The sequence below is a fragment of the Pagrus pagrus genome, assembly GCF_965226575.1.
Source record: "Pagrus pagrus genome assembly, chromosome: 4".
Lineage (NCBI taxonomy): Eukaryota > Metazoa > Chordata > Actinopteri > Spariformes > Sparidae > Pagrus > Pagrus pagrus.
In genome coordinates, this window is record NC_140188.1 from 33,549,305 (window position 1) to 33,568,356 (window position 19,052).

Below are 19,052 nucleotides of genomic sequence, written 5' to 3' on the forward strand. Positions count from 1 at the left end.
TCTGTTGTTTTTCTATTACTCTACTACACCTACTAGTAAATTATTTGCCATGTAGAAATATAATTTCCACAAAAACAGTGATTGATCTGGTTAGTGATGTTGGACTGCTATTATTTTGAACACAACTGTATATATATTTATTAACTGCGCACAAAGTGATTGCACAAGAGTTTTTCAATGATCAGTTAGCCTATTAACATGGCAACCTTGGATTAGCTAACACAACGTGCCACTGGACCACAGGAGTGATGGTTGCTGAAAACAGTCCTCTGTATACCTACTACACATTGCATGGAAAAAACAGCCATTTCAGTCATTTACCACATTAGTAATGTCTGGACTGTATTTCTGCTCCAGTGGAGGGATTAACAAATCTGATTAAACTCTTTTTTTTGTCCTTCTTTGATTGTTGTATATATAAGGTTTATTGCAGATGTTCTCTCAAATTAATAACACCATTGTTTTTGTCAAAAAGCCTTTATTGAATCTACAAACACAGTTACAAGAAAATTGCAGGAATTTTGTACATTCATATATATTTGATATATTTACCACTTTATACTGCATCTCACTGAGGCAGGACTGTGTTTTTCCAATCACAATGGTTATAGGTAAATAAACATGTAATGCAAACCCCTTTTAAAGGTTTTGTTTAGATCTACAAATTGCAGCCTATTCATGAGACACCCTCTCAGCAGAAAAGTATGAGAACAACCCAACCATTTCTATGAACGTCTGAAAAGGAATACCTTTGGCATTGACATTGTCTGAGAACTTATTGCTCTGTACCCACCTTCCTGAAGAAACAGAAGCAGGACAACACTAAAAGCTCAATGTCCCTTCTTCACATCTATTCTCACTGACAGAAAAACTGACAATGAAGAAATCGAGGATTCTGAAAATGTGTCATTTTGGATCATTATGTGCATACATTTCTATCAAAAATTCAGTGAACATTGAAGTCTGTAACTCCAGATGGTCGAAGCTGACAAGTGATTGGTTGGTTGCTTTGGATGACTTTCAGGGTTGCTGGAACTGCTTATTGTAATTTCTACATACAGCAAAAATATGTGACAGGGCACATTATCACTGCCACTGACTAATAAAGAAATGTAATACATTTTTAATTCTGGGCTTTAGCAGTAAGACGTGTAGTTATTGGTAGAGATTTTCACATTTAAAGGAGAAAAAAATACAAAAAACACAACAATAGAAGAACTGGATATAAATGATAAAATAATGTGAAAAAAGGCTTAAAACTTTGATATGCTGTTAGACATTATACAATTTTGTATATACATACAAATCACATGGAACTCCCGTATACAAATTTTTGTACAAGTTCAAATATAGATAGCAGTTAAGCGGCAGAGGGGCCCTGGTTTAGTGTGAAGACACATGCACGCACGCACGCACGCACGCACACACACACACACACGCACACACACACGCACACACACACCCCCCCCCCTCAGGTAAACTAATAAGATAGATGGTGTAACAAATAGTGCAACCAGTGCATTTCTTTTTTGATGTGGAGCTGGCTAACACACTAGCTCACTGGCTAGTGAAATAGCTAGCTTCTGGTGCAGATTATAACTGAAACAAACTGAATTCTCACTCTGCCTGTTTAATAGTGAGTGTGAGTGAGGTATGGTGGTTCCATTACCGTTTCAGAGAAATAGAAATGCTTGATTTTGTTTTTCTTTAATGTTGTGACAATAATGCAATGTAAAGATACTATACTTCCACAGTATCAGTAGTTCACAGATTTAAGTATTGGCCTTCAAAACTCAGCATCCTTTAATCCTCCCACATGTCTCTTCCCTTTAGCTCACCTACTTGCCAACAGAAAACCTGACATTAAGAGCAAGCACCAACACAAAGCTTCTCACATTAAGTGCAACAGCCATTTCAAGTCAGAAGAAAAGATGAAGGGTTTACTGAACCTGGTGAGAGATGAAGCCAGCTCGAAGAGGAGCTCAACACTGATATACTGTGTTTCCACAGCATGGTACCGCTTGACTCAGCTTGAGGTGCTCTTTTTGGATTTTTCATTGTCAAGAGTAGTGGATAGTACCTGGTACTTTGGTATCGAATTGGTTGAAGTTTCAAGTGAGCCATGTCAATACTAAACAGCGGAATGAAAAAACTGCAGTCCACTGATTGGTCAGAATTGTCACTAATGCAACACAAAGCCACCCGAGTGGTCTTGTTGTCTGCACTTTGATGAACGATTTCTCAAACTTTCCCGTTATCTTTTCTTCTTTTTTAGGGGTCATTTGGTCTTGCTACATTCAGCCTTTTCTGAAACAAAGTTTGTGTCCTTGTTGAGACAAAAAGCCATCTCTCTGATATCCACTGTTGCCGAGTTTGTGTTGAAGATGATGTCATGGCAGTTTCATGTGGTGTCACTGTGAAACCTCACCTACATTGAGGGTGTACAATCTGCAGTGGAAAAAATGAAATTGAGAAAAGCACCAGGTACCAAAAACACATCCAGTCAAGCAGAACCAAGCTGTACCAAGCTGCAAAGCTTCTCACATGAAGTACAACAGCCATTACAAGTCAGAAGAAAAGATGAAGGGTTTACTGAACCTGGTGGAAAGACGAAGCCAGCTAGAAGAGGAACTCAACACTTACAGGCACCACACTGATCTGATGGAGGGGACATGAGGCCCCAAAAATAACTTGACCTGACAGGTATAGATGGTGCACTTGCTCCAGCACACTAATTTACTAAAGCACTTACAAAAATAAATATGTACAAAACAACACAATATCCTGCTGTAAGAGGTGTGGTGGGGGTTTGAGACCAGACGGTGGCTCTGGGGTTTCGGTAAAGCTCAACTCTTTTCCTCCTGTCCTGATCGCTTTTGTTTGTTCAATAAAGTTCAATGAAACACCATTCATTTTTCAGAAAATAAGGGATTCATTGGTTTTCCAGCATGCTGCTGCAGCAGGTGCAGTGGTGTCAGCTGAGGCTGGGGTGGTGAAAGGGACGATTAGATAACTTTGTAGGTCAGGTAGTCACGGAGCGGCGTGGGAATAGCCAGGACCTCCACCTGCTGGGTGGTCATCACCCGACGAAGGGCCATCCTGCACATGTGCTGCAGACTGGCAATGCTACGAGGACACTCCCAGAAATGCACACTACCATCACGGGTCCTGGGGGGGAGGCAATTGAGGACAATTCAAACAGGAGGAGGTATAACTTGGAGCAACTCACAAGACTTCACTGGTACATTGTAATTGAGTCGAGTGGGGAAAAAAATAAACCTTGACAAAGCTAAGAATGCTAGTAGCCTGTCTATGGAGAAAGCCAGCTGAGTGAAAACACAGAACTGGTTTCCTTTACTGGCCTATCATAAGGCAAGAGTCAATGAGGTGTAACAGAGGTTAGGTAATGTGATCTGTGTGTTCAGGATGGTGTATGTCTGAACACTTGCTAGCGTCTTACCCAGCAGCAAGGACACTTCCTTCGGCAGAGAAGGCACAGCATAGGCCATTAGAGAGAGAGGCAATGGCCTGAGGAGCCCTTTCCTCTATGCTCCAGAAACGAACCAGCCTGAGCAGACAGAAAAAAAACACAAGGACACTGCTGTCAGAATCCAAACTGCATGCAAGAAACTTGGGGTGACTCATCAGTTGGTCGCTTCATTGGTCAATATGCTATTGTCTGACCAAATTCTCATTGGTTGTACATCAAGAAGAAAGCGCTTCTTAATTCGGCTCCACTCTATCACTGGAGAAGTGGTAAGGACTTGTGATATGTAACCAATCAGATAATGTGGGCAGAACAGTGATTGTGACTACAGATAGAAGCCATTTTCTCATATGAACTCTGGGCAATGTCTGGAGAATCAGGTCTAGACATTGTCCAGAGTTGCCGTTTTACACATGTAGTATTCAGACATGTTCTCATCTACTGGAAATACTCAACAACAACATGACCACTCACTCACTGTGAATTCTCTAGACAAAGAACTGCTTTTTCACACATGGAATCAAACTCTGCACTGGCGATCTAGCAGGGTAAATCAATTTAATGTCTGGTCCAAATGATTTGTGCTCTTCCTCACATACAGGTAAATGGGAAATGTCTAAATAGATTCAGGATTGCAGTGACAGGTAGCACATTTTTAGTTAACCTAGATAACTGTGCTCCAATTGACTGGCCACCGATCATTTGGCCGATATTCGTTTTTGATCAAGGGTCTCTATAAAGGCCGATCAGAGGAGCCAGTCAGATACACACTTGAGACAGTGTCTCTGGCTTTCCGACAGAAAATCTGTTAAGGACGAACAGACTATTGTTGCGAATGACAAGCTGAACTGACTGCTGCTGACTACACTGGCAACAACAGAGCATGTTTTCTCATGCTGTTACCATAGTTATCTCTCTGTCCACAGCATTGTGTCAGTACTAGTTGCAGTCACCGGCTGGCTACTCAGCGCGAGACCTAAGAAACAAATGAAGATTCTGAAATATTTCCTATTCTGTCTTCAGCCGGTGCACAGCAGAGTCTTGCAGTGTGTTTGGCTAAAGGATCTGACAGCGTACAGAGTTAACAGCTAAAAGCAGAAGGTCGCTGTCAAATTTGCAATTCATTGGCAACTGCTGCTGACAGTGAAGGGAGGGGGCAGGTTGGTTGTTAAACTGTTGTAGCTAGCTGAATAGTTTTCTAAAACTTGCATCTGGCAGCATTACAATGTTACATAATGCTACAAGAGATACATTTTAACTGACAGTGACAGATATTCTAGTAACATAAGAGAAGCTAGCATGTGCAGACAGTTGATGGAGCTATTTAAAGATAAGGGCGGTGTGGAAGTGGACAGACACGGAGCAGCACCTACGTACAGATTGACCTTGCGGGTCAGGTGCCAGACTGCCCCTGGCCTGGCCTTTGGGCATTGTGCACTGTGCGTCCCCGGTTTACACCGGCTGCTCAAAATGTCAGCACGGCGCTCATACTGAGCTAACAGCGGAGCTGAACACACAAAGGTCTGCCAGTTTCTGTTCAGAGGAACATGAAGGATTAAACAGTGAACTGCAGTTTAATGTGACAACACAACAAGTTTATAGTAAATACATATACTGAAGTACTGCAGCCGAGTAGTACAGTTTGGAGATACAGTTAAAGAACTGTGAGTTAGGAGTCAGAAACTTTTTTGCTGATGCCTCACTTTATCAAAATACACAGAGACAAACAGACAGACAGAGTTTTTAAGAGTTTGTTTTTGCTTCTGTTCTAAACATAAGTTCCCTGTTTGGCCAGACAGCAATCAGTGATTAATAGCTACCTTGTGACTATCATGTGACCCTTAGTAGTAGAAAGAATTTATGTGCTCTCAAGCTCCATTAAGGCTCATGACTCCCTACAAGCTTTAAAAACAAGCTGGTGCAAACAGTGATGCTTCTCTGCTGCACTGTGCTGTTTACATATTAGCCCATGTGCACAAATAGGCATTAAAAAAAAAGGTTTTGAGGGAAAACACTAAAAGTGTTAAAAAGGTTTGCAGCTGAACATGTGGGTTTGTCAAGGCTCAAAACAAAGTCACAGCTCATTCAGGAACACTTTGAAATATGAGTGTTTGAAAAAAGGCACTTAGTTATCCACTGCTGACACATGTTCACGCTGATATAGTGGACCACCTACAACAAACACCATAAGAATTACAATATCCCAGAATAGAAAAACAAATAATCTGGGTTTCAATTTGTTTTGAGGGTTGATACTGAAGGTCAGCATGTTCAAAACAAAAAAAAAACCTGGACACTGGCATACATGTTAATAAAAAGAGACAAGTTAAAGCCACATTATGTGACATTTTTACCTGAAAATATCCACCTTAAAATCATTTTGATGGTTGTTTCTGCACTATGCAACTTCAGTGAGAGAGTAAGATCACAGTGTTAGATAAAAGTTTTCAAGTCATAACACTGTCATGATGTACTGAGTTTTATTTGTAGTTAGCACCTACATTAGGTCTGACAAATTGTTACAGATCTGGGATTTGGATTTACGACAGTGGTATTGCACTCAGAAACTGTCTGGGGGAGCGAAATCCCACAAAATGCCAATTTTCACATAATGTCGCTTTAAGAAAACACATAAGAAGTAAGGGAATATAACTTTAATGCTGATGTCATCCAGTGTCTTACCTGTCATCAGTAATGCTAGCAATGTGTCGGCCGTCAGGGCAGAAGCTCACAGAGCGAACCCAGCGGTCATTTGCCCCTCCAGCAAAAATGGGTGATGGAGGAGGGAAGAGATGACTGTAAAAAGATGAGAAACGACTTCAATACTAGTAACAGTATCACAGGAAATTATTTCAGGTTAAAAATTAGCATTCAGACAAAACCCTCAAAAAGTATATTAATATGAATATCTTTTGATAGTAGAAATACCGTTTAGTCTCTTGAAAATAAAAAGTTAACGTCATAAGCAACAAAACAGTGTTGCACTCAGTATACTCAGGGGTTTTGCAATTATATCCTCAGTATTCATTGAACGCATTCCAGGGCAGCGAACCCATGGCCCCCATATTGTGTGCATTTCTTACCCCAGTTCCAGTAGGATGGTGGACTTGTGGTGGTCCCACACAATGACCCGGGTGTCATAAGAGGCAGTGGCCAACAGTGCACCATCTGGTGAAAACTCACAAGACACCACATCATTGTGGTGCCCCTCCAGCTTCTGGATCAACGTGTACTTATCCATGTTCCAAAGGAACACCTGCAATGTAAAGAGAGTATTATTATAGCCCATGGAATGATTTGTTGTAGTATACATGTGCTATCTTACACTAATCATTACTATATGCACAAAACACATTTAGAAATTAAATTAGGAAGCATGAATTAAAACAGAATTAAACAGAGTTATGCTCAAGTTAGGTCATTGTAAAGCTTTGTAACCTTTAAACAGGCTGAACAAACAAAAGAGCACAAGCTACACAAACAGCAAAGCTATGTCAAATTGCAACACTTTACCTACATTGACAATTACAATTAACATTCCATTTTTTTAATACTAGAAAATTAAACTTCAACCTAATTTACATTCATAATTTTTCAATACATTATTAAATATACTACATTAATACTTCCATTGTTTTAACATAAAAAGTCTACACAAAAAAGAGAAAATAAAACAAGTAGTAACTTAAGGTAACATAATGTTACTCCACTGGTTTCCCCTTTCAGAGTTTTAGTTCACTGTGTTTACAATAGGCTCGCACCTCCGGCGGAAGCCTATGAAGAGAGACAGATACTGCAAGAGAAAAGAATATTTTATGGCCAAAGGGTTGATACCTTTGGCAAAGTATACATATGCATACATACACACACGCACATACTGTACACTCACATACACACTGGTAGAAAAGTGATCATCTGTGAAAGCCTTTTGCTTTGAACATTCAGACGTGGCCTGAATTTTTAGTACTAATGCATCATCTGAGAACTATGCAGTTATATAACTTCTGCTTCTTCTCACTCTTTGGTAGAATTTGATAATGCTTAAAAGTGGTACAAACTCTGCTTGTGAACATCTGCAGTTAATGAGCTACATAAAAAACATTACATAAAACATGCAGGCTAATGGTTATGTTTCTTGAGCAGTTTCTTCCTCTGTACTAGCTAGTGTCTTCATTTTGTAGTTTCCACCAACTAAGTTAAAAACATCAGCATAATATTATTATTATTTGGAATTTCTTAGCTGAGGTGTTCATGTTAAGTATGCTGGTGGAAAAATGTGGATGAAAGCCAGTCTAATTCATTGTTGCAGTTGCTGCCAACAGCAGAAACACCTATTATGCTCTTTATAAAAGCAGACAAAGCCACAAAACTGCAGATGGAAAGGTTACCACATAACTGGCCAATTTGTTGACTGTTTTTCTCAACAGTTTAAGGCAACAGAACTGTGCCCTGCAAAGGCACAAAAATATAACATTTCTGTATGTCAGCAATAATCTGAAACCTTCATAATAATTCCATGATTAAGGGGGTGGGTGTAACATTTGCAAATTCATTGGCAACTGCTGCTGACAGTGAAGGGAGGGGGCAGGTTGGTTGTTAAACTGTTGTAGCTAGCTGAATAGTTCTCTAAAACTTGCATCTGGCAGCATTACAATGTTACATAATGCTACAAGAGATACATTTTAACTGACAGTGACAGATATTCTAGTAACATAAGAGAAGCTAGCATGTGCAGACAGTTGATGGAGCTATTTAAAGATAAGGGCGGTGTGGAAGTGGGTTTGGAAGAGAGGTTGGGGGGTGGGGTAGGTGGGGGGGTAGAGGGGGTATTTAATAACCAGTTTAATGATAGTTTTAAACTGAAATTAAAATAAATAGAGGAACTGCAACAGCAGAGGTAGACAGACACGGAGCAGCACCTACGTACAGATTGACCTTGCGGGTCAGGTGCCAGACTGCCCCTGGCCCGGCCTTTGGGCATTGTGCACTGTGCGTCCCCGGTTTACACCGGCTGCTCAAAATGTCAGCGCGGCGCTCCGTTCAAAACCAATCACACACTGAGCTCTGCCACCACCTGTGACAGGGAGAGCAAGACACACACTGTAGGGACACACACAGCCGAATAAAGCTACAACCATGTCTACCACTACCACCATGTTCAGATTGATCTACAGCTGCAACATTGAAGTTAAGGTCAATTAATGCTGGCCAGTTTATGGAAAAGATATCCAGAAACTGGGAAGTATATTCAACATGTAATAATAAAGGAAATATTTTCTTATGAACTTTGATAATATGCAAGGTTTTCATGAGGTCAGAATGTATCAAAACTGCATTTATTAGAAATGACTTGATTTTTTTCAAGATTGCCTGTAATGATTTAAAGGGGTAGTTTGGTCACCCCCACATCAACATTAACACTTTTCAGTGGTATATGACTTATACAGTAAAATAAATTTACTAATATAAAAAAATTGTGAAAACAGTCTACTCTGCATGCAAACTTTATAACACCAAAAGCCCTTTTTCTCACTGCAAACAAAAACCAAACAGAAAGTGGGTGCAGGAAGCTCAACTTATGACACCGAGCACAATTTATTATAAGGTGGAAATGGGAGGGCAAGGCAGATGGGGAGTTTTTTTTCATTTGTAGGCTGATTGAGCATAACTGGTCACAAACAATTGCACACAGATTGGCTAGCAAACCCAACAAAATAACAAAAAAGGAACTTGTATACATACTGCTTTGCCAGCGCCGACTGAGCACAGGATGGAGGAGTCAGGGGAGAAGGCGCTGCAGTACACCCAGTTCTGATGCCCCCGCAAAACCTTCACCATATTACCTACAACATACAAAAAACAGTACACCATGTTCTTTACTGTTAAAGCCACACTGCTGTCACAAACAACACTTCTTTGTCTTTTTGTCTTTGTTGACAATAGAGAGACATGTCCTATCCCCCATAGGACATGCAATGAAAGTCCCCAGTGGCAATCAAACAAGTAATGCCAAGGCAATGTGATATGCACCTCAATCAATAAGCCACATGGATGCCCACATAATGAGTCACTTATTTCCCACTTAAATATTTGACCACCATGACACGTTTTTGGTCGGTACCACAATTGACACGGTTGGACTATATTTTCTTTTAGTCAACAATTTTGACAAAAAGGCACAAACCAACAATGTGTTAATGTGCCTCTGAAAACCTTAAAGTTGTAGTTTTGTGGAAGAAATTTTGAACAGAAGGGATACATTTTTTTTATGCCTAAACAAACTAAATAAACAAATTCTCTTTGTTTTTATGACTGAACAAACTGACCTTCAAGGACAACACAATATCATACGGTTTTACTGTCATATATTTGCCGAACCCTGCCACCTTTCTAGCTTCAGACAGTGTTCTGAGGACCTGTCAGGCCTGTGATATGCCTCTCTGTCTTGTGGTGGACAGGAACAATTTTTTGGAGTGGCACAAATAATTTGTGTGGCATCTTATTGTGACACCTGGTTGTTTTGTACATGGTTGTAAATAATTGTACAAAAAACGCCAGAGGCATTGCCTGCATTTTAATGTAAATAGTTGTATATAACTAAATTTCAAAAACTTATGTACAAATTTAGCAAACAACAATTTATATTTGCATTCTAAGTTATACAAAATGGTTTGTTAAACATGTTTGTGGTTTTCACAGTAAAAAATCGAACTTTTTCCTACTCAGATTTTATGATTTTTGTGTGATTTTAGGTCCAGTGTTTTAATACACTATGTCAACATGAAAAAATAACTGTAAAATCACACACGTAAGGTTGTGCTGTAAAAAATGACACCAAACAAGGCAAAGTAAACCGTTTTTAAGGTGAAATATAAAAGGTAAAATCAAAAGAAGTCAAAAACAGCCAATTATACCCTGGACCTCAGAGGGTTAAATGGTTTAAACAGGCCTCAGTAATTTCCCAGAACCGTCATGTAGTGTTCAGTAAACATTACTCTAACAGGAGGAAATAGTGCATTTGTTGAGAACTATTTTCAATGGCAAAGCATCGTTCGTCATCATTGTCACGAGAGCATACAGAATTGGTTGGAGCTGATTTTTCTTGACAGTGACCCAGTAAGTGTATTCACCAATACCAAGTTTGTAGCTTTGATTGTTAAAATCTGTGTGTCAAGGAGTGGTCTTTGTTGCAGCACAAAGTATCATGATGATTGAGATATGCACACAGTATGCAGATGGTCGGAAAAGGCGACGCAGATTTTTTCTTGTTATAATTATTTCAATACGGATTTGTACAACGAAACACTACCGGGGATAAAATATGGGGCGACCCATGGATGCATGGATAGTGACTTCACTGTGTCCGTTCAGATATACATTTGTCAGAGACGCCGGACGCATACCGAGCAAGATCACTTTCATGGGGTCACTTCACAGCCAATAAAATGCCATGATGACATTTCACTGGCTATGAGGTAAATGCTAAGGCTCACATTTTTATGTCTCATGCAGACCATAGATTAGACCATTAAGGACGGCTCATCTACATACCATCATCTTTAAGGTCCCACACTCGGAGGGTCTTATCTCTGGATGCAGAGACTAGCATGAGGCTGCCATCAGGAGCAAAGGTAAGGTCTCGCACTACATCAGTATGGTCCATCAGATTCAGCAACAGTTTTCCTGCAACAAGCCATCAAATAGAACAAAGGGATTAAAGCAGCAACAAGGAGTTTTTAACTGGGTTTGACAGTCACAATTTAACACCAGCCTCTATATGCCTGACATACGGATATGAGAACATCAGCAAGATTGTCTATTTTCATATAGTTTCTCTTAATGCCTGGCCAATGTCCCATGAATTCACACAAAACAATTTAGAGCACACAGGCCTGACATCCAAATTTCAACAAAAGCCAGATTTTTTCCTACAAATCATTGCAATACCATTGTTAGTTCAGAGCATACTGTCATTTTAAAAATTATATTTCCTAACAATTTCTTGCCTCATCCTTTTACCAACTAATTAAGTTGAAGAGGGAAACTACTTAGAATCAAGGACAATGTGTCCTCACCAGTGTAAACATCCCAGATCTTGATGCGACCATTGTTGAGGCCCGTTGCCAGTAGCAGTTGGTCCTGGCCGAACTTGAAGCGGTGCCACTCGATGTTAACACAGCGGCTCTGCTTCTCTGGCACTGAGGAGCCAAAGGCCAAACCCCAGACGATGTCACCGCAGTCAATGGTGTGTTCACAGGGGTCACCTGCAGCTGGGATTACTTGGCCTCCGGAGCTGTTCTGACTGGCATCGGTGCCCTCTCCACCCATTGAACTAAAACAACAGAGAATGGAGAAAGATAGAAGAGGTCAACCAGAGACAGCCCAGTCGTGCTGAGCCATGTGGTGAACAAGCAATTGGGCCTTGCTAGTGAGTGTTTTCTACAACACCACACAGTAAAGGTGTTTACCTTCATAACATGTTGGAGGTGTGCTAGTCACAGACCACAGCCTGTCGCCTGAACCCCTTTTCAGCTCACTGGGGCTGTTTGTACTATTGCTGTCTGTAATATTTTCAACTGAACCGCTGAGCAAATAGTGCAGAATGTGTCTATATCTGGTTAGACATGTTCTGAAAAATATTATTGCTAATGAAGCCCTGCAAACTTTGTAAAAACTTCATTGCATTTCATAAAACAAAAAGGCTGCATCAGCAAGAAAGGTTCGGTTTGCTTTAGCAGTAACTTACCACAGATCCAATACAGCTGAGAGCAGCGAGTAAAATAAGAGTAACATGTGAAAGTACAAACAGCAACACAGGAGTTAAACTCCATAACCATGGAAATCCATGTAGAAACTGCCTGCTGTTTGGGAACAACAAGCACTTGCTCCACAGTCAATTTCAAAGTGTGGTTTTGAGAGTCACAAGGCCCTATTGAGTGGAAAAAGAGCCTATTAAGCAGAAAGGGAGCTGATAATACAAGGCACGTGTCCTTGGCACTGAGGAGCAACCTCTTTCTGCTCATTCTGCTTTGTGCATTAGGCAGGGAGGTATACGAAGGGCCAAAAAGCAGCTGGAAAATTCTACCAGCACATAGATCTGCCAAGCACCAACACTATGTAGATCTACGTGACTTATTCAGCGAGTGAGCAAATTATATAATGACTTTATTTCATGCCGTGTGCCTATTTTACTACTTTTCCTGCAGATAAAACAGCAGCAAATATGCACAGCTAGAGGTAAGCTCTATAAAAGTCAAGTGCCATAATACTTATGATATCAAGTTCACAACGTCAAGTCAGAAAACTCAACACCAAGTCAGAAAACTCAACAGCAAGAGAAAAAAACACAATTGCAGGAGAGAAAACACAATAGCAAGTTGGAAAGCACGATTGCTAATTCCAAAAACACAACGACATTAACCAGAAATCACCTCAGAATTTTTTCAACTGGAAAGGGTGGGACTTTTACTTGTTGAATTAGATTGGGCAGATCAGTGTCGGGAATTATACCGAAGAAGAAGCAAGTGAAGCAAGAGGGCCCATTTTCCCTCTTCTGGTTCGAACGCAATTGTGTTTGTCCTTCCGGTTTAGTGCTAGCAAGGGGATATTCAGCAGCCACACCGTAGTGATTGGACCTAATTAGCTGCATTTCAACCGTAAATTTCACCATAATAACTATTTATAAATCAATAACTTCACAACCACACATGTTCGAGGAGGAATCTCATCCAGAATCAGGGAGAATGAGCAGCATTAGCAAACAAGATCAAAGTTTTCCATGACATTTTGCTCAGGTAAATATTGTTAATGTTATTTATTTATCCCTGTCACATAATGTTGCTTACTGTAGATTAGTACTTATACTTCAACTGTCTAAACATACACTCTGTTATACGTTTGTCTTTTACGGGTTCAATTGTGACAAGTGACTAATAGACCGCAGTGAAGTAACATTATAAAGTATTTGATGTGAGGAGCTCCATACAGTAGGTAACATGTTAGCCTGCGCATTTAGCACAGCATGTAATGTAAACACACTACGTTAATTATCAGTGAGTAATGAAGCAACAGACGATGTGACACATTGATTTCTGAAATCATTTGTAGTAAAAGCAAATGAATAAAATAAGATTTTTCTTTTTTTTTTAAAAAGAGAGACAATAAACCTACTGTAGTGACCTATATAGTGACTTGCTTATGTAGTTGAAAAACCTGCAAAGTAAATGTAGCAACTGTGAGGACTGTGTCCATGATTTAGAGTAACTTTGATCTTTTCGCTTGTTTTTACTCGACTATTTTACCATATTAATGCTTGACTGTAAAACTGGAATGAACTGAATGTTTTGCGTTGCTTACTACTTGCACAAAGGATAACTAGCAAAACGTCTTCATAGCCAGGATTAAATGAACCAGGCCTTTTGGCCCTCCTAAATGCAAGGTTTTATCACCTATCTAATCAGTGAAATGACAGACAATTGTAAAGAACATATTTCTCTAATCTGACAGGACCCTTACTACTAAATTAAAAAATGACCAAAACTTTTTTTTTAAATAAAAGACTTTATTCATAGCCAATCAAATGGAAATATAAATGATGTATATAACACGCTCAATGTATCAAAGCCACAACTTTAATGTAAACCGTCCAGATCATGTCCTCCATTGAGGTGAAAGGTTTTAAAAGAACACTTAACTTTGACTGTATGTTAACTTGTGACATACTAATAGCATGTAAAGTATTTATATCTGTGCAAAAAGCACAATTTGTGTGCCTTGGTGTTGGTTTGAATACAAAGCGTGTCTATAGTATGGGACCAGCAGATGTTACACTGGAACTGCAAAACTATTCAATATTAGAATCAAAGTAACATTAAATGTAACGCTATCTGTGGAGTAGTTGTATTAGCCTTAGCCTCAAGCTAGTGGGTGTCAATCATAGTTAGACAACGTTGTCAAGTTAATAAATCCTGCAGTTCGACAATTCTTTCACACAAAGCTATATTGTGACCTCGAATGCCTGTCCATCAAGTACATTTACACACAGCATTAACAAACACACACTTACTGGCGAGGACGCGCAGCAGCGAGGCTTCTTATGGTACACTTCTCCTCCTGTATCATTTCCGGTCCGCACATTCCCCACAGTTATTGACACTGATCTGCCCGATCAGATTCAACAAGTAAAAGTCCCGCCCTTTCCAGTTGACAAAATTCTGACGTGATGTCTGGTTAATATCGTTGCGTTTTTCGAATTTGCAATCGTGGATTCAAAATTGCGATTGTGTTTTCCGACTTGCTGTTTTTCTGAACTTGACGTTGTGATTCAGATTTGCTGTTGTGATTTGCACCCGTCAGCCACCATACCTTTCACTCAGTGAAGATTGAAAAGCTATGAAAGCTTTTTAGGTTTTGACAAATAAAAAAAAAAAAACAGGGATGTTATGCAATGCAAAAGATGGAAAATCACCCACAGAATTTTTTTTGTCTTTAGCTTGTGCGGTTTAGATATTATTGGCAACAAGGAAAAAGTTTTAGCACAAATGAGGTCAATTAATGTAGCTTTCCTCATTGATAGTGGGACCCCTACATATGATGACATAAGTAAGCTGTACGCTATGATAACATACGAAAACCCTGAAGGTCATAAACTTAAGAAGATTCCCACACACTCAGTTTACAATAGAAGGGTTTCAGATTATTAGAAAATCATAAATATGTATGTTACCGTTTTAATAATCACCGTTGCGACATCAAAAATATTGGTAGTAACTGAGAAAAATGCTACTTACAAGTTCTTCAGGCATTTTGTCCAGGGAATGAGCCTGACAATGCGATGTCCCTGAGACCACGCAAAGTAGGAACCATTGGGTGCAAAGGCTACCGTCCAAGCCTCGCGTCCAGACTTCTGGTCAAAGGGAGCAACAGGCACCAGGAGTTCACCGATGAACTTAGCCTTACCTGTAAAAACAACACCACCACCGTTACTGCAGCTACACACAGCAAAATGATCACTTATTAACAAGTTACAACCCCTCTGCTTATCCAGACCTTCCCACTGGAATCCCAAAGTAACCTCTTCACTAACCCAAAGATATTAGTGGGCTTGTCAAAGATGCAGGCATCTGATTGGCTAACTGTGCTAACCACAATATTTGTTCAGAAACAGTGGGAGGGGAAGTTAATGAGATAAACCAGTATGATACTCCGTTAAATCATGAATTATAACAATTACTGAAATGTATGCGTGCATTTCAGGAATCGTGTTAATTTATTATATGAGATCAAGAAACTGTCAACTTACAGGTAATATTCTACAAAGGTAAAACACTATATATCCACATTCTTGACCCATACTTTACATCTAAATGTATTGACATATGTGCCCCATGACAATTTATAAAGGATAGTCAATTTAATTTGAAAAGTGACTTTACATTTTCCCTACAACCTTTATAGATACTGGAAAGACAATTTACAGATTGGAGAAGACGATTTTACAACTTTACCAACTGTCAACAAGAAGCACAAAGAAACAGCATCATAACATTTTTCTCATCTTTATATTAAAGCATAGGGTGTTGCAGGGTTATTCTTACAGTTCTCTATGACCAAATGTAAATACATATGAACCAGGTTTGGAAAAAAATGCATTAAGGTATTAGTAGACACATGGCAAATTTAGAGGTGATGCTTTTTACATACAGTAGGTATTCTGGATCATTCAGTAACATAAATGTTTTATTTGTGATGATAAAAAAAAAAATGTTTTAAAAATGGTACAGGTTACACTGAACTTTTTGGATTTCTACAGATAAACTTTAAGAGAGTTGGCTTATCTTTTTAAGTGCAAGAGTTTAAAGCTAAGCATACTGCTGCAGAAGAAATATATTGATTCTGGCACAAGCATAAACTCCTATATTGACAATTACGGCGTGGTAACTGATTTTCAATGCCTGGTATTTGACCAAAAAAAAGAAAGAAAGAAAGAAAGAAAGAAAGAAAGGAAAAAAATGTAATGCAATGTAAGTGAATGACAATTTAACATTACAGACACATCATGTGATAAGCAAGTAATAAGCTACATGCATACAAGTTCAATACAGCCCTGGATCCTTTAACGTGTGGGTACGCACGTAACCTAAAGTTTTGTGCGAATCAAGGTTCAGAACCGCCTCACTGCTGGTGTGTGGGGGAGGGAAGGGTCCTCGCCAAGTTTTGAATCCGCAACCAAGCGAGAAGGAAATCCATTTTCAACCATTAACGTACGAGGTGTGGAAACTGACCAGCCATACTCAACTGTAAAATACCAGCAGGAGTTTAACGTTAAAGGTTTGATAATGAGCACTGCACCATCGGTTAGCTTGGGGCTGTGCGGTATGTTGTAATTTAACCGACATTCCGAAGAAACAAAAGGGTAGCGTTAAACTGCTAGCTCTAAGGCCCGAGGTTCAGTTTAATATTAACTTACACACGCAGAATACACATTAAAAGACCCCTGAATAAAACAATGATTCAGACTATGTTAGCTTACATTGACTCAAATAGCATCTCAGCTACCGAGCTGTTACAACAGGTAAACAACGCTCACTGCAGTCCACCACGGTACTGTAGCTAGTCAAAGGCCATTGAAGCTAGCTAATAAGTTACTCTGTAAACAAACATTTTTTCAGCTTACAACATTACTAAGAGAATAATTTTGGACGACATGGGAATAATATAGCGTCCTAATACCACGCTGCTCCAAGGACCTGGCCACAGAAAACATAAATGTAGGATTTTTACTTACCTATATCATTTTCGTTTACAGAGTCTGGGAAGCTTGCCATCTAAATAAGGACACAGAACTAAGAGAAAAGCCAAGTACGCACTGTAAAACCGATATCTAACTAAAGTAACCAAACAATTGGTGCGGAATTAGACGGCGGTTTTTCCTCTTCCGATGTCCACTGAAGTCGGTTAAATCCCTCCGCCAAGCTTTACGGCCCGGGTGAAAATGCAGTCGTCCCTCGGCCTCTGTAAATGTCTTGTTTTCCTTTACTTCCTCGACAATAGTTAGTCTTACTGTTTAAATCTTTAAATGTGCTACTCAGTTACCACTATCTCGGATTAAAAACAGTGTAACACGTAAGTATAGTATTTGATTGAGTAGACGTAGCAAAGCACGATCTCTTGGTGTATAATGGCTTCTGACTGGGTGTTAACGTTACCAAGCTATTTCATCGAAGGGAGGGTTGACCATAAAACCGAGGGAGGGTTTTCATTACACGTCAGCACAGTTGCCATGGTAATACCATTCAAGTCGCCCCCTGCTGTCAATTTGTCTTAATGCAACTCTTCCGTCCTCTTCTTTTGGCAAACAAACTAAAATGGTGTAGCACCACCACCCACTGGTACAGACTGTTGATTTTCCTTCTTTTCCGCATGCAGCGGTAGCTAAAAATACCATACCATACATATTTAAACAAACAAACATACTCAAACTTTAACTTAAAATTTATTCCTACAAATTACATCTAGGCTGCTTTTGCTGATAATTTTTCATGCCACTGAGAGAGAAAAGAACCTTTTCATATTAGCACATATTAAACAACATATGTTTATACTGACATATCTGCGATAGGCCAATATAGGCAGACCCATATACAGTCGTGGCCAAATGTTTACATACACTTATAAAGAAGATGTACAGGTGCATCTAAAAAAAAATTATAATATCATGGAAAAGTTCTTTTTTTTCCTGTAATTTCATTCAAAAAGTTAAACTTTCATACATTCTAGATTCATTACACATACAGTGAAATATTTCAAGTCTTTTCTTGTTTTAATTTTGATGATTACGGCTTACAGCTTATGCAAATCAAGAATCCAGTATCTCAAAATATTAGAATATTACATAAGACCAATCAAAAAAAGGATTTATAATACAGAAATATTGACCTTCTGAAAAGTATGTTCATTTAAAGTTGTGCTCATACGTCTACATACCCTGGCAGAATTTGTTATTTTTTTGGCTATTTTTCAGAGAATTTAAATGATGATAAATTTAAATGATGATAACCATGGTTAGTGGTTTGGTGAAGCCATTTATTATCAAACAATTGTGTTTGCTCTTTTTAAATCATAATGACAACAGAAACTACCCAAATGACCCTGATCAAAAGTTTATATACCCTGGAGGTTTTGCACAAGTTGACACACACAGGTTTAAATGGCTACTAAAGGTAGCCATCCTCACCTGTGATCTGTTTGCTTGTAATCAGTGTGTGTGTATAAAAAGTCAGTGAGTTTCTGGGCTCCTGACACACCCCTGCATGTTTCATCCAGTGCTGCACTGACGTTGCTGGATTCCGAGCCATGGGAAAAGCAAAAGAATTATCAAAGGATCTGTGGGAGAAAGTAGTTGAACTTTATAAAACAGGAAAAGGATATAAAAAGATATCCAAGAAATTGAGAGTACCAATCAGCAGTGTTCCAACCCTAATTAAGAAGTGGAAAATTAGGGATTCTGTTGAAAGACCAACAAAAATTTCAGCCACAACTGCCAGGAAAATGGTTTGGGATGCAC

At 39.2% G+C, this 19,052-nt stretch overlaps 1 protein-coding gene across 1 annotated transcript; it reads right to left on the minus strand.

Moving 5' to 3' along the window:
- Window positions 1-1,691: 1,691 nt before the first annotated feature.
- On the minus strand, window positions 1,692-17,721 carry wsb1 (WD repeat and SOCS box containing 1). The gene is made up of 9 exons (XM_084350891.1): window positions 17,274-17,721; window positions 15,277-15,445; window positions 11,563-11,819; window positions 11,039-11,170; window positions 9,230-9,330; window positions 6,571-6,743; window positions 6,170-6,283; window positions 3,461-3,568; window positions 1,692-3,168 (listed from the first exon to the last, which is right to left on the minus strand). The coding sequence occupies exons 1-9, from the start codon at window positions 17,311-17,313 to the stop codon at window positions 3,006-3,008; spliced, it is 1,257 nt and encodes a 418-aa protein (XP_084207017.1). The 5' UTR covers window positions 17,314-17,721; the 3' UTR covers window positions 1,692-3,005.
- Between the last annotated feature and the right edge of the window lie 1,331 nt (window positions 17,722-19,052).

Bases quoted from the DNA above. Each gene is read 5' to 3' on its own strand.
- wsb1 (XM_084350891.1), bottom strand. From the start codon at position 17,313: ATGGCAAGCTTCCCAGACTCTGTAAACGAAAATGATATAG. The intron at 15,446-17,273 runs GTAAGTAAAAAT...TTGTTTTTACAG, and splicing joins TGTAAACGAAAATGATATAG to GTAAGGCTAAGTTCATCGGT. The intron at 6,744-9,229 runs GTATGTATACAA...TTTACATTGCAG, and splicing joins CAGTCGGCGCTGGCAAAGCA to GTGTTCCTTTGGAACATGGA.